Here is an 18,597-nt window from a genome sequence, read left to right on the forward strand (position 1 = left end):
GCGTACACCGTTCGGTCCATCTTGGACTCAAGACGCCGGATGGGGGGTCTCCAGTATCTCGTGGAGTGGGAGGGGTACGGCCCGGAGGAGCGGTGCTGGGTGCCGCGGAGGGACATCCTAGACCCATCTCTCCTGTCGGAGTTCCACCGGGACCATCCCGCGCGCCCTGCTCCGCGCCCTCCTGGTCGTCCCCGAGGCCGGGGTCGGCGCACGGCTGGAACCGCGCGTCAAGGGGGGGGTACTGTCACGGTTTCGGCCGAGGCTGCTCCTCCTCCTTGTTCGGGCAGGTTTCGGCGGTCGTCGTCCCCGGAGTACTAGCTGCCACCGATCTATGTTTCATGTTCGTTTGGTTTTGTCTTGTTGTTGTACACCTGTGTCTAGTTAGTCCTCATTAGTGTCCTATTTAGTTCTCGTTGTGTGTGTATGGTGTTGTGTGTGATTGCTCTTCTGTTTGGTGTTCTGAGCTACGTATCTTCCCTCCGTTGTTTGGAGAGGTTTTCGCACATGTTAGTGCGCCTTTTGTTTGACGCCTGTGTGCGCCTTTATTTCGCCTCCGGGCTTATTGTTCTTGTGTACTACGTGAATATTCACTAAAGTCTTTTGGACTTAGCTTCTGCGTCCTGCGCTTGATTCCTGCACCACACCCACCTTCAGCACCCCATGACATGGTGGTTGTCTGGTAAAGGGTTGGGGTGGTGGTTGTCTGGTAAAGGGTTGGTGGTTGTCTGGTAATGGGGTGGTGGTTGTCTGGTAAAGGGTTGGTGGTTGTCTGGTAAAGGGTTGGGGTGGTGGTTGTCTGGTAAATGGTTGGGTTGGTGGTTGTCTGGTAAAGGGTTGGGTTGGTGGTTGTCTGGTAACGGGGTGGTGGTTGTCTGGTAAAGGGTTGGTGGTTGTCTGGTAAAGGGTTGGGGTGGTGGTTGTCTGGTAAATGGTTGGGTTGGTGGTTGTCTGGTAAAGGGTTGGGTTGGTGGTTGTCTGGTAAACGGTTGGGGGCAGAAGGGGGTTATGGTTGATTGTTTTCTGGTAAAGTGCTTATGGGGCATGTCAGTGTTCGGAGTTATTAATAAAACAGAAATCTTATTATTGATCTAAGATGTGGCAAACTGCCCGCAGATATTACCTCATTTTGATTTGGATTTAGTGACACCGTATGTGTGTGTGTGTGTGTGTGAGAGTGTGTGTGTGTGTGTGTGTGTGTGTGTGTGTGTGTGTGTGTGTGTGTGTGTGTGTGTGTGAGAGAGAGAGTGAGTGTGTTCGATATGGATTTAGTGAAGAGCCTCTAAGTGTTTTCCAGCTTTGAGTGATTAAGTCTGCCTACTACAGTAGACACACAGAAGGATGGGTGGGTGGAGAGAGGGATGGAGGGAGGGAGAGAGAGGGGTGGGGCAGGAATGAGGGGAAAACTGTTATATTTATGTCAGTTGGTTAATCAGTTAGTTAGTTAGTTAGTTAGTTAGTTAGTTAGTCGGTCAGACAAATGTGAAGCATCTACTGTGAGATTAAATTATTCAATTTCATCAAAATCACTGGAGCAGTTACATACTTTTAGTCAATTTACTTAAATAAGCTTCCCCAACCCTCTCATACCCGGGAGGCGTAGTACCGTACGAAACTAGTAGAGGAGAGGAGAGGGGGATAAAGGAGGAGAGTATAGAGGGATATGAGAGGAGAGAAGTTGTGGATGAGGGAAGAAAGTTGAGAAAGTTGCTGAAGGTCATCTGAGAGCCTCGGGGTAGGACCAATCAAAAGACAAATCTGTCAGCCAATCAAATCTGTCAGCCAATCAAAGCCCAGTCCTGTATCATTTTCTTCAATCGACAAACACACACACACACACACCGCAGGGAAATGCGAGTAAGTGAACTCTTTCAAACAGAGAGAACTAACCTTCATCAGTCTGCTTTATCTGAAAGTTTAACCTACACAACTATTAATATGCCACTCTAACACTGGGAGGAGAGGAGCGATCACAGGCTTTGATATGGTAATGAGGGGGTTTATACACACACATACACACACACAGCCTGAGTGCGATGGGGCTGTTTACATAAGGGTCTGCCCTGGGACGAGTGAGAGCTGTCATCCTGCCAGAGAGAGAGAGAGAGAGAGAGAGAGAGAGAGAGAGAGAGAGAGAGAGAGAGAGAGAGAGAGAGAGAGAGAGAGAGAGAGAGAGAGAGAGAGAGAGAGAGAGAGAGAGAGAGAGAGAGAGAGAGAGAGAGAGAGAGAGAGAGAGAGAGAGAGAGAGAGAGAGAGAGAGAGAGAGAGAGAGAGAGAGAGAGAGAGAGAGAGAGCGAGAGAGCGGGAGTGAGAGGGAGAGAGAGAGCAAACAGCATGTCTGATCTTTTTACTGAGGGATGGATGGAGTGAGAGATGGTGAGAAGGAACTGTTTAGACAGAAGAGGAAGGACAACTGGTAAGAAAAAGAAAACAGAAGATGGAGAAGGGAGGAAGAGAAGGAAATGGAGGGAAGAGGAGAAGTTGGAGGGAAGAGGAGGAGATGGAGGGAAGAAAAGGAGATGGAGGGAAGAGGAGGAGATGGAGAGAAGAGAAGGAGATGGAGGGAAGAGAAGGAGATGGAAGGAAGAGAAGGAGATGGAGGGAAGAGAAGAGAAGGAGATGGAGATGGAGGGAAGAGAAGGAGATGGAAGGTGGAGAAGGAGATGAAGGGAAGAGAGGAGAAGAGAAGGAGATGGAGGGGAAGAGGAGGAGATGGAGGGAAGAGGAGGAGATGGAGGGAAGAGAAGGAGATGAAGGGAAGAGAAGGGAAGAGGAGATGGAGGGGAAGAGAAGGAGATGGAGGGAAGAGAAGGAGATGGAAGGAAGAGAAGAAGATGGAGGGAAGAGAAGGAGATGAAGGAAGGAAGAGAAGGAGATTAAGGAAGGAAGAGAAGGAGATGAAGGAAGGAAGAGAACGAGATGGAGGGAAGAGAAGGAGATGGAGGGAAGAGAAGGAGATGGAAGGAAGGAAGAGAAGGAGATGAGGGAAGAGAAGGAGATGGAAGGAAGAGAATGAGATGAGGGAGAGAAGATAAGGAGATGGAAGGAAGAGAAGAGAAGGAGATGGAGGGAAGAGAAGAGAAGGAGATGGAGGGAAGAGAAGGAGATGAGGGAAGAGAAGATAAGGAGATGGAAGGAAGAGAAGAGAAGGAGTTGGAGGGAAGAGAAGAGAAGGAAATGGAGGGAAGAGAAGGAGAAGGAGATGGTTGGAAGAGAAGGAGAAGGAGATGGAGGGAAGAGAAGGAGATGGAGGGAAGAGAAGAGAAGGAGATGGAGGGAAGAGAAGGAGATGGAGGGAAGAGAAGGAGATGGAGGGAAGAGACGGAGATGGAGATGGAGGGAAGAGAAGGAGATGGAGGGAAGAGAAGAGAAGGAGATGAGGGAAGAGAAGGAGATGGAGGGAAAGTGGAGAGGGTAATGGAAAGAGAAAGGGAATGGTAAGACCTAGAGGAAAAGGGGGGGAAGGCAATAATAGAGTGAAAGGGGGGGGATAAAGGATATGGAGTCCCCTGTTCCCCTCAGTTCAATATGTCCTTAATCTACATCAACACACATACTGCCTTCATGTCCACACTCAGTGCCTAAAATAGAGTTTAGTGTGTGGGTGTGCGAGTGTGTGTGTGTGACTGTGTGTGCGAGTGCGTGACTGTGTGTGACTGTGTGTTTCTGGGTGTGTGTGTGTGCGAGTGTGTGTGGCTGTGTGTGTGTGTGTGTGCCTGACTGTGTGTGTGTGTGTATGAGTGGGTTGTACCCAAGGTCAAAACCACTTAAGTGTCTGTTTTACGTAACTCCCCCACCCCCTCCAGTCCAAACATTCCCCCCGCTATGTCTGTGTCTGAGCTGCATACTAAGGCGGACACAGACACACACACACACACAGACACACACTCTCTTTAAAGCGAAAGGGTGTGTATCGATTTAGCATGGTGTGCAGATTCCCACCACAACCCCTATACAAGGATTAAAAGGAGAGCGCCAGAGGAACACACACACATCGCTTCGTAACGACACAGCCTCTCCTAGCTACTCCTGCATCAGTTAGTTGAGGGGTATCTCTCTTCCTCCTCTTTCCTCTCTTTCATCTCGCCATTAGGCCCCCAGGCTAAGGAGGTGTGTGTGTGTGTGTCTTTGTGTGTGTGTGTGTGTGTGTGTGTGTGTTTAAAGGAAGAGAAACAGCAGAGCTAGCAGTAGGTAATTAATACACATCAAAAGGACCATTAAATATGAAACAGCTACACAGCATAGCCAACAGCAGCAACAGTTTGGCTGACCTGAATAATTCACACAAGAGCTTACCCTGTGTGTGTGTGTGTGTGTGTGTGTGTGTGTGTGTGTGTGTGTGTGTGTGTGTATGTGTATGTGTGTGTGTGTGTGTGTGCGTGTTTGCGTGTGTGTGTGTGTGTTTAGTGTGAATTATTCAGAATATTGCTTACGCTTCTGCCCAACACTCTACTTTGTTAACAAGAAAAATATGTATTTATACTCTGACCTCTTTTACTCTTTACCTTTATATCTCTATCTCTATTAGTGCTGTCAATATCTCTATCAATCATGTTACTATCTCTATTAGTGCTGTCAATATCTCTATCAATCATGTTACTATCTCTATTAGTGCTGTCAATATCTCTATCAATCATGTTACTATCTCTATTAGTGCTGTCAATATCTCTATCAATCATATTACTATCTCTATTAGTGCTGTCAATATCTCTATCAATCATGTTACTATCTCTATTAGTGCTGTCAATATCTCTATCAATCATGTTACTATCTCTATTAGTGCTGTCAATATCTCTATCAATCATATTACTATCTCTATTAGTGCTGTCAATATCTCTATCAATCATGTTACTATCTCTATTAGTGCTGTCAATATCTCTATCAATCATGTTACTAACTCTATTAGTGCTGTCAATATCTCTATCAATCATGTTACTATCTCTATTAGTGCTGTCAATATCTCTATCAATCATGTTACTTTCTCTATTTGTGCTGTCAATATCTCTATCAATCATGTTACTATCTCTATTAGTGCTGTCAATATCTCTATCAATCATGTTACTATCTCTATTAGTGCTGTCAATATCTCTATCAATCATGTTACTATCTCTATTAGTGCTGTCAATATCTCTATCAATCATGTTACTAACTCTATTAGTGCTGTCAATATCTCTATCAATCATGTTACTATCTTTTTATTTTATTTTTTATTTCACCTTTATTTAACCAGGTAAGCCAGTTGAGAACAAGTTCTCATTTACAACTGCGACCTGGCCAAGATAAAGCTACTATCTCTATTAGTGCTGTCAATATCTATATTAATCATATTACTATCTCTATTGTGCTGTCAATATCTCTATCAATTATGTTACTAACACTATTAGTGCTGTCAATATCTCTATCAATCGTGTTACTATCTCTATTAGTGCTGTCAATATCTCTATCAATCATGTTACTAACTCTATTAGTGCTGTCAATATCTCTATCAATCATGTTGCTATCTCTATTAGTGCTGTCAATATCTCTATCAATCATGTTACTATCTCTATTAGTGCTGTCAATATCTCTATCAATCATGTTACTATCTCTATTAGTGCTGTCAATATCTCTATCAATCATGTTACTTATCCAATCATCTGTAACGTGTACGCTGGGAGTCCGGAAGCAAGTACAAGGAGTGAATTTAATAATAAATGAAACATGGAACAAAACAAGAAACACGAGTAGCGTACAGACATGAGACACAGGAACAGAGTCAATAACGCCTGGGGAAGGAACCAAAGGGAATGTCAGATATAGAGGAGGAGGTAATCAGGAAGGTGATGGAGTCCAGGTTAGTCTCATAATACCGCGCTGGTGCACGTAACGATGGTGGCAGGTGTGCGTAATGAACCGTAAACTGGCGACCTCGAGCACCGGAGAGGGGGAGCGGGAGTAGACGTGACATCATCCCTGGTATAGCTCAGTCAGTCCTGTTACTATCTCTATCAGTCCTGTTACCATCTCAGTCAGTCCTGTTACTATCTCAGTCAGTCCTGTTACTATCTCTATCAGCCCTGTTATATCTCAGTCAGTCCTGTTACTATCTCTATCAGTTCTGTTCCTATCTCTATCAGTTCTGTTCCTATCTCAGTCAGTTCTGTTCCTATCTCAATCAGTCCTGTTACTATCTCAATGAGTCCTGTTACTATCAGTCATGTTACTATTTCAGTCAGCCCTGTTACTATCTCAGTCAGTCCTGTTACTATCTCAGGCAGTCATGTTACTATCTCAGTCAGTCCTGTTACTATCTCAATCAGTCCTGCTACTATCTCAGTCAGTCCTGTTACTATCTCAGTCAGTCCTGTTACTATCTCAATCAGTCCTGTTACTATCTCAGTCAGTCCTGTTACTATCTCAATCAGTCCTGCTACTATCTCAGGCAGTCCTGTTACTATCTCAATCAGTCCTGCTACTATCTCAGTCAGTCCTGTTACTATCTCAGTCAGTCCTGTTACTATCTCAATCAGTACTTTTACATCTTCACCTGTGAATAGGCCGCAATGTCAACAACATAAATGGTGGTAAATTAACAAAATAAAAAATATTATTATTTTAATGCCCCTTGTGGCTCGAGTGTTGCATTTGTTTTACCGGCCAGCTATGTGTGTACATCTTCCCATTTCACTATTGGTTTTCATTCTCAAGGTTGAAAACGGAAAGAGTAGAACAGAGCTGCTACACTATGGGCGTCGCTTGATGTCTGTGTGTGTTTCCCCCTGAGCGGATGCCTATTTCTAGATCGGTGGGGGGCAAGGTTTGGCCACTGGAGGAGAAAAGCTGCATTTCTGTTTTAGAGAAGAAATCCTCACAACCTAAACCCTTCACACACACAAAGAAGCACACAAACACACACGTCTTTATATAAACTATGGTACCAGCGAGGATTTCCTATACTGGACAACTTGTTACAGATGTTGATAAGTCATTGATAATAATCTGCCAATTTTTTTCATGTCATTACATGAAGATATAAGGGGGAGGGGGTCATGCACTACATGGCCATGCTCGTCGAACATCTCATTCCAAAATCATGGGCATTAATATGGAGTTGGTCCCCCCTTTGCTGCTATAACAGCCTCCACTCTTCTGGGAAGGCTTTCCACTAGATGTTGGAACATTGCTGTGGGGACTTGCTTCCATTCAGCCAGAAGAGCATTAGTGAGGTCGGGCATTGATGTTGGGCGATTAGGCCTGGCTCGCAGTCAGCGTTCCAATTCATCCTAAAGGTGTTTCGATGGGGTTGAGATCAGAGTTCTGTGCAGGCCAGTCAAGTTCATCCACACCGATCTTGACAAACCATTTCTGTATGGCCCTCACTTTGTGCACGGGGGCATTGTCAAGCTGAAACAGGAAAGGGCCTCCCCCAAACTGTTGCCACAAAGTTGGAAGCACAGAATCGTCTAGAATGTCATTGTATCCTGTAGCGTTAAGATTTCCATTCACTGGAACTAAGGGGCCTAGCCCGAACCATGAGAAACAGCCCCAGACCATTATTCCTCCTCCACTCAACTTTACAGTTAGCACTAAGCATATGGGCAGGTAGCGTCCTCCAGGCATCCGTCAAACCCAGATTCGTCTGTCGGACTGCCAGATGGTGAAGCGTGATTGATCACTCCAGAGAGTGAATTTCCACTGCTCCAGAGTCCAATGGCAGTGAGCTTTACACCACTCCAGACATAGCTTGGCATTGCGCATGGTGATTTTAGGCTTGTGTGCGGCTGCTCGGCCATGGAAAACCATTTAATGAAGCTCCCAACGAACAGTTATTGTACTGATATTGCTTCCAGAGGCAGTTTGGAACTCGGTAGTGAGTGTTGCAACCGGGGACAGATGATTTTTACGCGCTACGCGCCGGCGCCATTCTGTAAACTTGTGTGGCCTACCACTTTGCGGCTGAGCCGTTGTTGCTCCTAGACGTTTCCACTTCACAATAACAGCACTTACAGTTGACCCAGGCAGCTCTAGCAGGGCAGACATTTTACAAACTGACTTGTTGGAAAGGTGGCATCCTATGACAGTGCCACGTTGAAAGTCACTGAGCTCTTCAGTACGGGCCATTCTACTGACAATGTTTGTCTATGGAGATTGCATGACTGTGTGCTTCATTTTATACACCTGTCAGCAACAGGTGTGGCTGAAATAGCCGAATCCACTAATTTGAAGGGGTGTCCACATACTTGTAGCCATGTAGTATATCTACAGTGCAATCTGAAAGTATTCAGACCCCTTCACATTTTCCACATTTACGTTACAGCCTTATTCTAAAATTGATTAAATTGTACTTTTTCCTCATCAATCTACACAATAATACCCCATAATGACAAAGCAAAAACAGGTTATTATACATTTTCGCAAATTTATAAAAAATAAAAAACTGAAATATCACATTACATAAGTATTCAGACCCTTTACTCAGTATTTTGTTGAAGCACCTTTGGCAGCGATTACAGCCTCTAGTCTTCTTGGGTATGACGCTACAAGCTTGACACACCTGTATTTGGGGAGTTTCTCCCATTCTTCTCTGCAGATCCTCTCAAGCTCTGTCAGGTTGGATGGGGAGCGCTGCTGCACAGCTATTTTCAGGTCTCTCCAGAGATGTTCGTTCGGGTTCAAGTCTGGGCTCTGGCTGGACTTGAACCTTGAACTGCGTTGTCTTGGCTGTGTGCTTAGGGTCGTTGTCCTGTTGGAAGGTGAACCTCCGCCCCAGTCTGAGGTCCTGAGTGCTCTGGTGATGAGTGGTAACTGGTTTCCTCCAGACGTGACGCTTGGCATTCAGGCCAAAGAGTTCAATCTTGGTTTAATCACACCAGAGAATCTTGTTTCTCATGGTCTGAGAGTCCTTTGGGTGCCTTTTGGCAAACTCCAAGCGGGCTGTCATGTGCCTTTTATTGAGAAGTGGCTTCAGTCTGGCCACTCTACCATAAAGGCCTGATTGGTGGAGTGCTGTAGAGATGGTTGTCCTTCAGGAAGGTTCTCCCATCTCCACAGAGGAACTCTGGAGCGCTGTCAGAGTGACCATCGGGTTCTTGGTCACCTCCCTGACCAAGGCCCTTCTCCCCCGATTGCTCAGTTTGGCCGGGCGTCCAGCTCTAGGAAGAGTCTTGGTGGTTCCAAACTTCTTCTGTTTAAGAATGATGGAGGCCACTGTGTTTTTGGGGACCTTCAATGCAGCAGACATTTTTTGGTACCCTTCCCCAGATCTGGGCCTCGACACAATCCTGTTTCGGAGCTCTACGGACAATTCCTTCAACCTCATGGCTTGGTTTTTGCTCTGACATGCTCTGACAACTGTGGGACCTTATATAGACAGGTGTGTGCCTTTCCAAATCATGTCCAATTAATTGAATTTACCTCAGGTGGAATCCAATCAAGTTGTCGAAACATCTCAAGGATTATCAGTGGAAACAGGATGCACCTGAGCTCAATTTCGAGTCTTATAACAAAGGGTCTGAATAGGTATGTAAACAAGGTATTTCTGTTTTTTATTTTTAATACATTTGCAAACATTTCTAAAAACCTGTTTTCACTTTGACATTATGGGCTATTGTGTGTAGATTGATGAGATTATAAAAAATATATATATATTTTAGAATAAGGCTGTAATGTAACAAAATGTGGAAAAAGTGAAGGGGTCTGAATACTTTCCGAATGCACTTTATATTCAATACAATTCACGAGTTGATTTAAAACCTATGTTTAACCCTTTATCATGGTTGGTCTCTTGACTGATTTGTCCAAAATCGTGTTACATAAAACATTACTTTTCTGTCCTTACATTTATGGCAGTGTACGTTGTCATTATATCATATATTAAGCATTACTCTGTTAAATTAGACATTGAACTTGAACCATGTAAGAATCCTGGGTCTAGCTAGCAGACCGTTTTTTGAATAGATATCTCAGAAATGCAGTGTAACTATGTAACATTTTGTGTCTCCTTTTGTTACATGGTGAAAACAGTTTTAATGGGCACACAAATCCAAAATAATAAATGCCATTGAAAAATCGAATGCTTCTAACCGAGTCACCTTACTTGCATACTTAAAACCTAAATTGATACTGTCGTTAACGTGGTTCTTCAATAATTATGCATAATACTTGTTGGATTCGGATTTGGTGTCGAGCTGTTTAATTACGTTGTGATAAATTCACACATCACCATCTGATACAGAAAGGAATTTTCGAATGACTGCCAAGTGATGAACAGCTGTTCTGATAGCGCATGCAATGCAACAACAGCCCAAGTACTGGAAAAAAGGTGTTTGCGATGAATGTCCAGAATACTTTGGCGTCTCATTCCTTAGGCTGGTGGAGACAGTTGTGCCTGGATCCCCGTTGGATCTGATATCACTAGCGACATGACGTTGATAATATGTTGTTGTCTGGTTGATTTACAGCAGGGTCTCGTTAGATTTAACAGAGAAAGCAGCAAGGTAATGAGTTCATATTTTAATATGTGTTTGGGCCTCGGATTGGACACGGAGTCTAGCTGTGAGAAATGGTGTAGGATAGACTATTGCGCAACACCCAACGCTCTTAATTATTCTGGATATAATGACAACAAATTACATAGCCTAGTGGGTTTATTCACAATATGATCTGTCAACTAAATAACATGACAAATACATGTTGTTTTCCATGTTACACCTGTAATTTTAAACAACAAGGGGCTTGAAGTAGCCCACTTGAACATGAATTTGGAGCTCAGAAATTGAAGTACTAGAATATGCCTACCTTGAGTTGTAAATCAGACATTTCGTAAATGTGGTGCTTGAAAAGTCCCGCGGCTGCAATTGAAGGGTGTTGCGCAACTATGGTGCTGTAAAACCACGTGCGGTTGTTATGAGGACGACAACATCTAATGTTGGCTTCGACTTGGCTTTCCATACAAATCCTTACATTAAAAAGGAACCTTGTTTTTGTTGACTTTCTCATTAGAAAACCAGCTATGGTGGGATTAATTCTACCACTATTCATGGCTTAATTATGTGTACCTGCGTCGACCACATATGCTACAGAAAAATCGCCATGCATGCATCCAATCTATTTAGTCAGGCAACGTCCACATTTTTCTCACATATTTTAGAATGTAATAATAATTAGAATATCAAGGCCTAAATAATTAATTATTCTTAAAGTGATAATGACCTACTTTTTCCATTTGCACTTTTTGCATGCTTTTTGGGGGGAGGGGGATTCTATATTAGGCCCTGTATGTACAATTATATAAATTATACAAATGTATAACATTGTTGAGGTCCTTGACAATGACAAAAGTCCTTGAAACTCCCTGAATTTGACTAGCCAATGTCTGTATGAACCCTGCTTAAAGGATGTATAGTCCTAGGCCTATGCTGTGGAGTTATGGGCCAATTTGCATATATTCACTTTTATTCCTCTAAGTACATATCTGGAATTGCAAAAAAATCTTTTATATTTTAGTTTCAAACCATTTAGAAATGTTTATCCCAATGTCACACTGGCCTCATTATTTATAGAAAGCCCCACATACATTTTCAACAGAAAGTAGAGTTGTGCGCATGCGTGTGCCTCTTTGTGTAATGTGTGAGTGTGTGTGTGTGTCTGCTTGGTCACGGTGGTTGAGCACTCTGATTAATGCTTACAGAGAGACAACAGATGGGGGAGAGAGGGGAGATATGAGGGGAGAGAGGATATAGATGGTGGAGGACAGGGAGTTGGAGAGAGATATGAGGAGTGGGAGAGAGGGAGAAACAGAATCAGAGCGAGACAGAGAGAGAGAGAGAGACAGAGAGAGAGAGAGAGAGAGAGAGAGAGAGAGAGAGAGAGAGAGAGAGAGAGAGAGAGAGAGAGAGAGAGAGAGAGAGAGAGAGAGAGAGAGAGCGAGAGAGAGAGAGAGAGAGAGAGAGAGAGACAGAAAGCTGGAAAGAGAAAGTAATGTAAATCCATCCTAACCCTGTGATAATGCTGTGGTTGTGTTGTGGCAGTGTTTTAACCATGGGGTTGTGTTGTGGCAGTGTTTTAACCATGAGGTTGTGTTGTGGCAGTGTTTTAACAATGTGGTTGTGTTTTGGCAGTGTTTTAACCATGTTGTTGTGTTGCGGTCTAGGTTCCACCATGACTACAGGGTTGCGGTCAGTATAAATGACTACCTGGACATCTACTGTCCATTCTACACCAACGGCCCCCCGGCTCACGGTCGAATGGAACGCTATATCCTGTTCATGGTCAACCACGAGGGGTACACTTCCTGTCAACACAGGATGAGGGGGTTCAAACGCTGGGAGTGCAACCGTCCTACCGGTCATGACGGACCCCTGCGCTTCTCAGAAAAGTTCCAGCTGTTTACGCCTTTCTCCCTGGGCTTTGAGTTCAGGCCGGGGCACGAATACTACTATATCTGTGAGTAATATCTCACACCACTACAATATAACTAATATGTGAATAAAATATTGTACTACTACAGTACTACCACTATAATTGTGAGTAATATCTTGTACTACTACAGTACTACCACTATAAATGTGAGAAATATGTCTTACTACTGCAGTACAACAACAACATATTATGGGGTGAATCGTAACTTCCATTTAAGTCGAATTTGACATGAATGCATGACTAAGTACAATTTTTGACTTCAATATAAGTTAGGATTTACTCCTCCTACTACTACAGTACAACTACTAGTATATGTATTACTACTGCCATGAGGAGAGAGAGAAGAGGAGGAATGAGAGAAATGTAGTGGGAGGGAGGGCAGATGAAGGGTCATGGTTATTTCCTCTGAGCAGCAGATTTTTATGATGTTGCTCTGAGGTCAGACTTGGCTCTTCTTATCCTCTCACTGTGTGTGTGTGTGTGTGTGTGTATGCGTTTGTGTGTGTCTCCCTTTCAATCTCATGGACACCAGATGTAGTGGGATCACCCAGGTCTAACCTGGACCCCATTCACAGTGGCGTAACAGACATAGCAAACTACAAACTCTCTCCATCTCATTTTATTTCCCTCCCTCTTTCTCCCTTGTCAGCTTCTCCTCATCCCAACCATGTAGGGAGGCCGTGTCTGAGGCTGAAGGTGTATGTCAGACCCCCGGGTAAGTCACGCTCTAACTACACACACACACACACACACACACACACACACACACACACACACACACACACACACACACACACACACACACACACACACACACACACACACACACACACACACACACACACACACACACACACACACACACACACACACACACACACACACACACACACACATACACACACACACACACATATACACACACATATACACACACACACAGAGAGAGAAGACAGAGGAGAGTAGAAAGACAGACAGAAATCATCTCCTTTAAGTTAAGTTCCTAATAGAGACATGACTACTCTCCTTTACATTTTGTTCCTAATAGAGACATGACTCCTCTCCTTTAAATGTAGTTCCTAATAGAGACATGACTCCTCTTCTTTAAATGTAGTTCCTAATAGAGACATGATTCCTCTCCTCTGTAATTACCATTTTTTTCTGACTCTGAAATAGAAACCTCATCTTCTTCTAAAGACTTTCTACAATTAGCACTGTGACTGAGTGTGGGTGTGTGTGTGTGTGTGTGTGTGTGTAACTGTATTAAACTGTAATTAGGTTGCTTTAACCCCCTGCTGAGGTCTTGGCGACATTCGTCTCCTCTCTCTCTTTCTCATCTTACACTCTTTCTCCCATTCTCTTTCTCTCTTACTGGGTCTGTAACTCCAACACTTTCTTCTTGTTATTCCTGTGTTATTTTCTGTCTATTTTAGTCATTTTCTCTCCATTCTGTTGTTCTCTCTCTCCAATCAGTTGGTTGTTTAGTTTCCTTTCTCTCTACTTTCAAATGCTTCTACCATTTTCTCTCTGCTTTCAGATCGTTCTGTCCACTTTCTCTCTGTTCTATTCTGTCCTATCTCTCCTTTCAGATGTTTTCTGTCCTCTCTCTCCCTGTCCGTTCTGTCGTTTTCTTTCTCTCTGTCGGTTCAGACTTCAATGTTTTCGCTCTCTGTTGAGTCATGCTGTCATTCTCTCTGTCTGTTCCAGGCAGTTCAGGGTTTGAATCTCCAGAGCCCTTTCTGACTGATGGAGGTCCAGACTGGGTCCCAGAGTCCCTGCTAGCCCCAGCCCTAATACCCAGCCTAGCCTCACTGCTACTGGGCTTCCTCTCATCGCTGTGACCCCCCCTTCCCCTAGAGCAACACCTAGACCAGAGTCTTTGCTAGAAGACTGCCTGTAGGACTGCCTGGCTGACTGTCCCTCAAACCCCCACACGCTCAGGGAGAAACTCTCTTTCAGTCCTGGATTAAAAACCACTGTGGGTCCCCAGGACAAGCATTTACAGCCCCTGGGTTAATTCATGGATGAAGAGCCCCTGGTCTAAACTTAACCCTAACCCCCCTGGGGAGTCTGAAGGGACATGGCTGGGGGGTGGGGGTCGTTGGCTGGACACACATATGCATGACCACTGTGAATCTGGACTGAACTGACTAAACTGATGGTGTTTCTGTTATGCTTACATGATCACATGTCATTTAACTGAATATGGTTCTACAGATGATGTCATGGTTATATTTGAAATGGCAGTTAATTAGACTTCCAAAGTGCAGATCTGACACTAAGAAGCCTTCTGATGGACAGAGAAACCATTTATATTTACTGCTGCAACCCCCAGCCCACAGAGGGAAGAGGAGAAGAGGAGAAGGGGGAGAGGGAAACATGCAGTGTGAGAGAGAGAAATAAACAAAGAGAAGGAGAGAGAAAGAAAGAGAGTGTCTGGTGACCGAGACTTCTTTAATGTCGGGAAGGGAACATAATGAGAAAGCACTGTGATCACACACACACACACACACACACACACACAACACACAAACAAACAAGAACACTGACATGTTTCTACTCTGTTTCATCTTATTTTTGTTCCGTTTAAAAGCACCATCAATTATTCATATGTGAGAGAGAGAGAGAGAGAGTAGAGAGAGAGAGCGAGAGAGTGAGAGAGCGAGAGAGAGAGATGATGATATTCTGTTCTTCTGATTTTGCGTGTTTTAGTGTGCATTATCTGCCGGTAGTTGGTTCTATCATGTACAGCATTTACGCTAAGGCAATCCCTGCCATGGTTTAATGTATAAAAGGTTTCCTTCATGTCTCAATCTCATCAGTTTGTCTCCTGTTCTGTTCTGTTGTTTTTGTCAAGATGATGAGAGACAGGAGAAAAACACACCAATAAAGATTGTTTTGTCTACAAAGTGACTGACAGTGATTATTGTCTTCTACAGTGAGGCAGGAATAGTTGCTATTTCTTAGTTGGTTGACACCATTGCCCTCTGCTGGCCAGTGAGTGTCACAGTTGTTTTCTAAATTCAGGGGGAAACCCAAGTTATTTGTAATTGGGAGGGAAAGGGAGTTTTCTGTAAAAACATGTTTTTGTTTAATGGCTTTCCAATTCATTACTTTCACTGAAAAAAACAAAGAGAGAGAAGAATAAAAAATGTAAAATGAACAGCAACAAAACAGTTATGCACAGACCTACACTGTTTACTAGGGCATGGAGTATGTCTTCGTCTGGGAAAACTCCTAGCCTTAGGTCATACTACAAAACATACAGTTTTATGAACCTTATGGCACCTCAAGGTGTCTCTTGAGGTCCTGGATCTCTCTCTCCATGTGGTAGATATCATCAGACAGCTGCCTGTGGCCGGACTGGGCCTTCATCAGTTGGCAGTGGAGACGCTTCACGATGGCATCGTACCGTCTGTTCTGGATCTGAGAACAACACACTTTGGGTTTTAAACAGAGATATTTCTTTCCTTTTTGTATATACAGCACTTTGAGCTGCATGTATGAAAGGTGCCATATAAATAGTTATTCTTATTATGAATAGTGTACATGGTGGGTCTTTATCTCCTAACATAAACTGTCTGGAGTCAGTTATTTTCTGTTGGATGAGAGGGAAAAATGGGGTGACTGAGCGTCAGACAATAGGGATTCACTACCGTACCTCGATATGCTTCTTGATCAGTGTGTGACTCTCAAACTCCTTCAGGATCAGCTCTCTTCTCTCAGTCACCATCTTCCTCCGGGCTGAGATCTGCCCCCTCAGGTCATCCATCTCTTTCTGTCAAGAGATCGCAGTTTTATTATTGATTCACGACAACGACTTGCGGAACGGTTGAAGTGGATAAGACAGGGATCACTGGACCAAATTAAAGTAAAAAAAATAAAAAATCCCATATGACTGTAATCTGTCAACTTCTACCCTGGTTCCTCAGCTGCTCTGACCTGTGCCTGCTTCACAGCATTCCCCTCTGGGTTCTCCAGGTCCGCCCTCAGCTCTTCTCTCCTCTCTGTGAGCACTCTGACCAGAGCCCTCTTCTCCACTAGCTCCCTGTGAGCCCTCGTCTGGCTCTCCGCTTGCAAGACGGCTGCCCGGTGGCCCTCCATCTTGTTCCGGTAGGTGTTGTAACCGGCCAGCATGCAGCGGGAGTTGTCCTCCTCTTCCTCAATCAGCAGTCGGAGCTCTGTGTTTTCGTTGTAGGCGGTGATGGAACGCAAGCCCAGGTCTTGCATGTGTCGCTGCAGGTGTTCCATCTCACCCTCCAGGATGAGAATCTGCCTCACTTTGGATTTTAACTCCACTTCAGCTTCTTTGCCTTTCTTCTCAATGTCTGATAGTATGGCCTGGTAGCAGATGAAAACAAAAAATGGTTTATGGAGTTTTTACATTTTACTGGTCAGTGTGTTAGCAGGTAAGGAGAGATTCACCTGGAGAGAGCTGAGCACTTGTTGTTTCTCCTGGAGGGCCACAATCTGGGCATATCCTTGTTGAGAGACATCTTCTAAAGCTTGAGTTAGTGAGAAGTCAGGCCCTCCGTGTGTCTCTGCAGCAATAAATGGAAGGGGGGCTGTCACATCTGAAGAAAGACACATAAGGTGGTTTGTTATTAGCTAAACTAGCTAGCTACCTACATTAGCTTGTTGTAGCCTCCTAGACACTTTAGCTCTTTAGCAGCTCGACCCCCAACAACTTTAGCCCTACTTTGCTGCTGTTTTAGCAAAGCATCCCGAGAGAATACAGGTAGTCCAACATTTTATAAGGAATTTGCTATATGATTTTTTACCATATTCCATCGTCAACTCAGCAGAGTTGGCCATGTTGACACGTTTGTTGTTGTGCGCGAAAAATAGTTGATTTTCGCGCTCAGCTCAGCACGTGCGCTCTCTTGGCCTGACTGACGCTCATGGGGGTTTCCCGTTGTGATTCGCACAATGCGCCCCATATTGACTGACATCACCTCTAAAACATTTGTCGAGTAAAACAATATACTTATGTTAAGAATTAAACAATTAAAGAAACCACAAGTTCGGACACACCCAAAGAGTTGTATTGAATTGAGAGGCTCATCTTCATTTTTCCAGATATTGGAGAAACGTTCATTTGTGCCCTTTCCACTCAAAATGTAGGGAAAATAAATAGTGATTGTTATTAAAAATCCAATGGTCAGTGAAGTAAACTAAAGGAAATGTAGGCCTAGTTTTCTTATTAATTTATTTATTTTACAATGGATTGTCAGATGTCTGGATTTGATTCTATTCATTATTTTTATGTGATAAATGACAGGGACTGGTTACTACGGTTTCTGGTGCTATGATACAGTATAAATGTCAGTTATGTGTATTTACATGTTTCTTTGATCCCTGGGTGAGGCCATAGCCACAAGTGGTGTTTTATGTTTAGCGAATAAAGTAGGGACCATTCTCTCTCTCTTGCTCTCTCTCTCTCTCTCTCTCTCTCTCTCTCTCTCTATCCATGGGTGGGTATTACCATTATACATCTAATTTATGATATGAAAAGACGGCAGTTATGGAGAGAATGTGTCTGTAGGCTATTTGATTGCACACAGCAGCCCTCCAGGATATATACTCAGTCACTCATTTCGTTTCCTTACTAAAACCAGAATATAGGAAGGATATAAGTCAGTTCTGATACACCCCCATTACGCTTCCACGCACACTTCCTGTAAGTGTGTGTGCATGTGTGTGTCAAGTGCTTTCAGTTTTTGTGTAGCCTACTGGAAATGTATTGCGACCACCCAGATGAACAAAACAATGTTTCATTCCCAGGCCCATGAAAATCAAATAAAATCAAATTGTATGAATAATGGTCAGATTTGCCAAATGGAGGGCGTGGGAGAGCTTTGTACGTCTCTGTGTGTGGAGTAAAGGTGGTCTAGAGTTTTTTTTCCCTCTGGTTGCATATTTAACATGCTGGTAGAAATGAGGTAAAACGGATTTTAGTTTCCCTGCATTAAAGTCCCCGTCCACTAGGAGCGGCGCCTTTGGATGAGCGTTTTCCTGTTTGCTTATGGCCTTATACAGCTCATTGAGTGTGGTCTTAGTGCCAGCATTGGTTTGTGGTGGTAAATAGACAGCTACGAAAAATAAATAATGTGATCTACAGCTTATCATGAGATTCTCAACCTCAGGAAAGCAAAACCTTGAGACTTCCTTAATATGCAGCCTATAAAGCCATGACCCAGT

The 18,597-nt window shown here is 43.8% G+C and overlaps 2 protein-coding genes across 4 annotated transcripts in view; one reads left to right on the forward strand and one right to left on the reverse strand.

Moving 5' to 3' along the window:
* Positions 1–14,936, forward strand: part of LOC121534233 (ephrin-A2) — a 32,270-nt gene extending 17,334 nt beyond the window's left edge. The window contains exons 2-4 of the mRNA XM_041840830.2: positions 12,128–12,420; positions 13,046–13,111; positions 14,104–14,936. Of these exons, the coding sequence (XP_041696764.2) occupies positions 12,128–12,420; positions 13,046–13,111; positions 14,104–14,237 (493 nt within the window). The 3' untranslated portion in view covers positions 14,238–14,936. The remainder of the gene's footprint in view (positions 1–12,127; positions 12,421–13,045; positions 13,112–14,103) is intronic.
* Positions 14,937–15,030: 94 nt separating this feature from the next.
* On the reverse strand, positions 15,031–17,266 carry LOC121534231 (coiled-coil domain-containing protein 122). Of its 3 annotated transcripts, none has more exons than XM_041840828.2 (5): positions 17,178–17,266; positions 16,822–16,937; positions 16,339–16,737; positions 16,058–16,174; positions 15,031–15,822 (listed from the first exon to the last, which is right to left on the reverse strand). In XM_041840828.2, the coding sequence occupies exons 1-5, from the start codon at positions 17,209–17,211 to the stop codon at positions 15,676–15,678; spliced, it is 813 nt and encodes a 270-aa protein (XP_041696762.1). In that variant the 5' UTR covers positions 17,212–17,266; the 3' UTR covers positions 15,031–15,675. The 3 variants fall into 3 exon arrangements, with proteins under 3 accessions (XP_041696762.1, XP_041696761.1, XP_041696763.1); XM_041840827.2 differs by having other exon boundaries at positions 16,822–16,970; XM_041840829.2 differs by lacking the exon at positions 16,058–16,174 and having other exon boundaries at positions 16,822–16,970.
* Between the last annotated feature and the right edge of the window lie 1,331 nt (positions 17,267–18,597).

The sequence above is a fragment of the Coregonus clupeaformis genome, chromosome 22, assembly GCF_020615455.1.
Source record: "Coregonus clupeaformis isolate EN_2021a chromosome 22, ASM2061545v1, whole genome shotgun sequence".
Taxonomy (NCBI): domain Eukaryota; kingdom Metazoa; phylum Chordata; class Actinopteri; order Salmoniformes; family Salmonidae; genus Coregonus; species Coregonus clupeaformis.

Bases quoted from the DNA above. Each gene is read 5' to 3' on its own strand.
- LOC121534231 (XM_041840827.2), bottom strand. From the start codon at position 17,211: ATGGCCAACTCTGCTGAGTTGACGATGGAATATG. The intron at 16,971-17,177 runs GTAAAAAATCAT...GTCTTTCTTCAG, and splicing joins TGAGTTGACGATGGAATATG to ATGTGACAGCCCCCCTTCCA. The intron at 16,738-16,821 runs GTGAATCTCTCC...ATCTGCTACCAG, and splicing joins AAGTGCTCAGCTCTCTCCAG to GCCATACTATCAGACATTGA.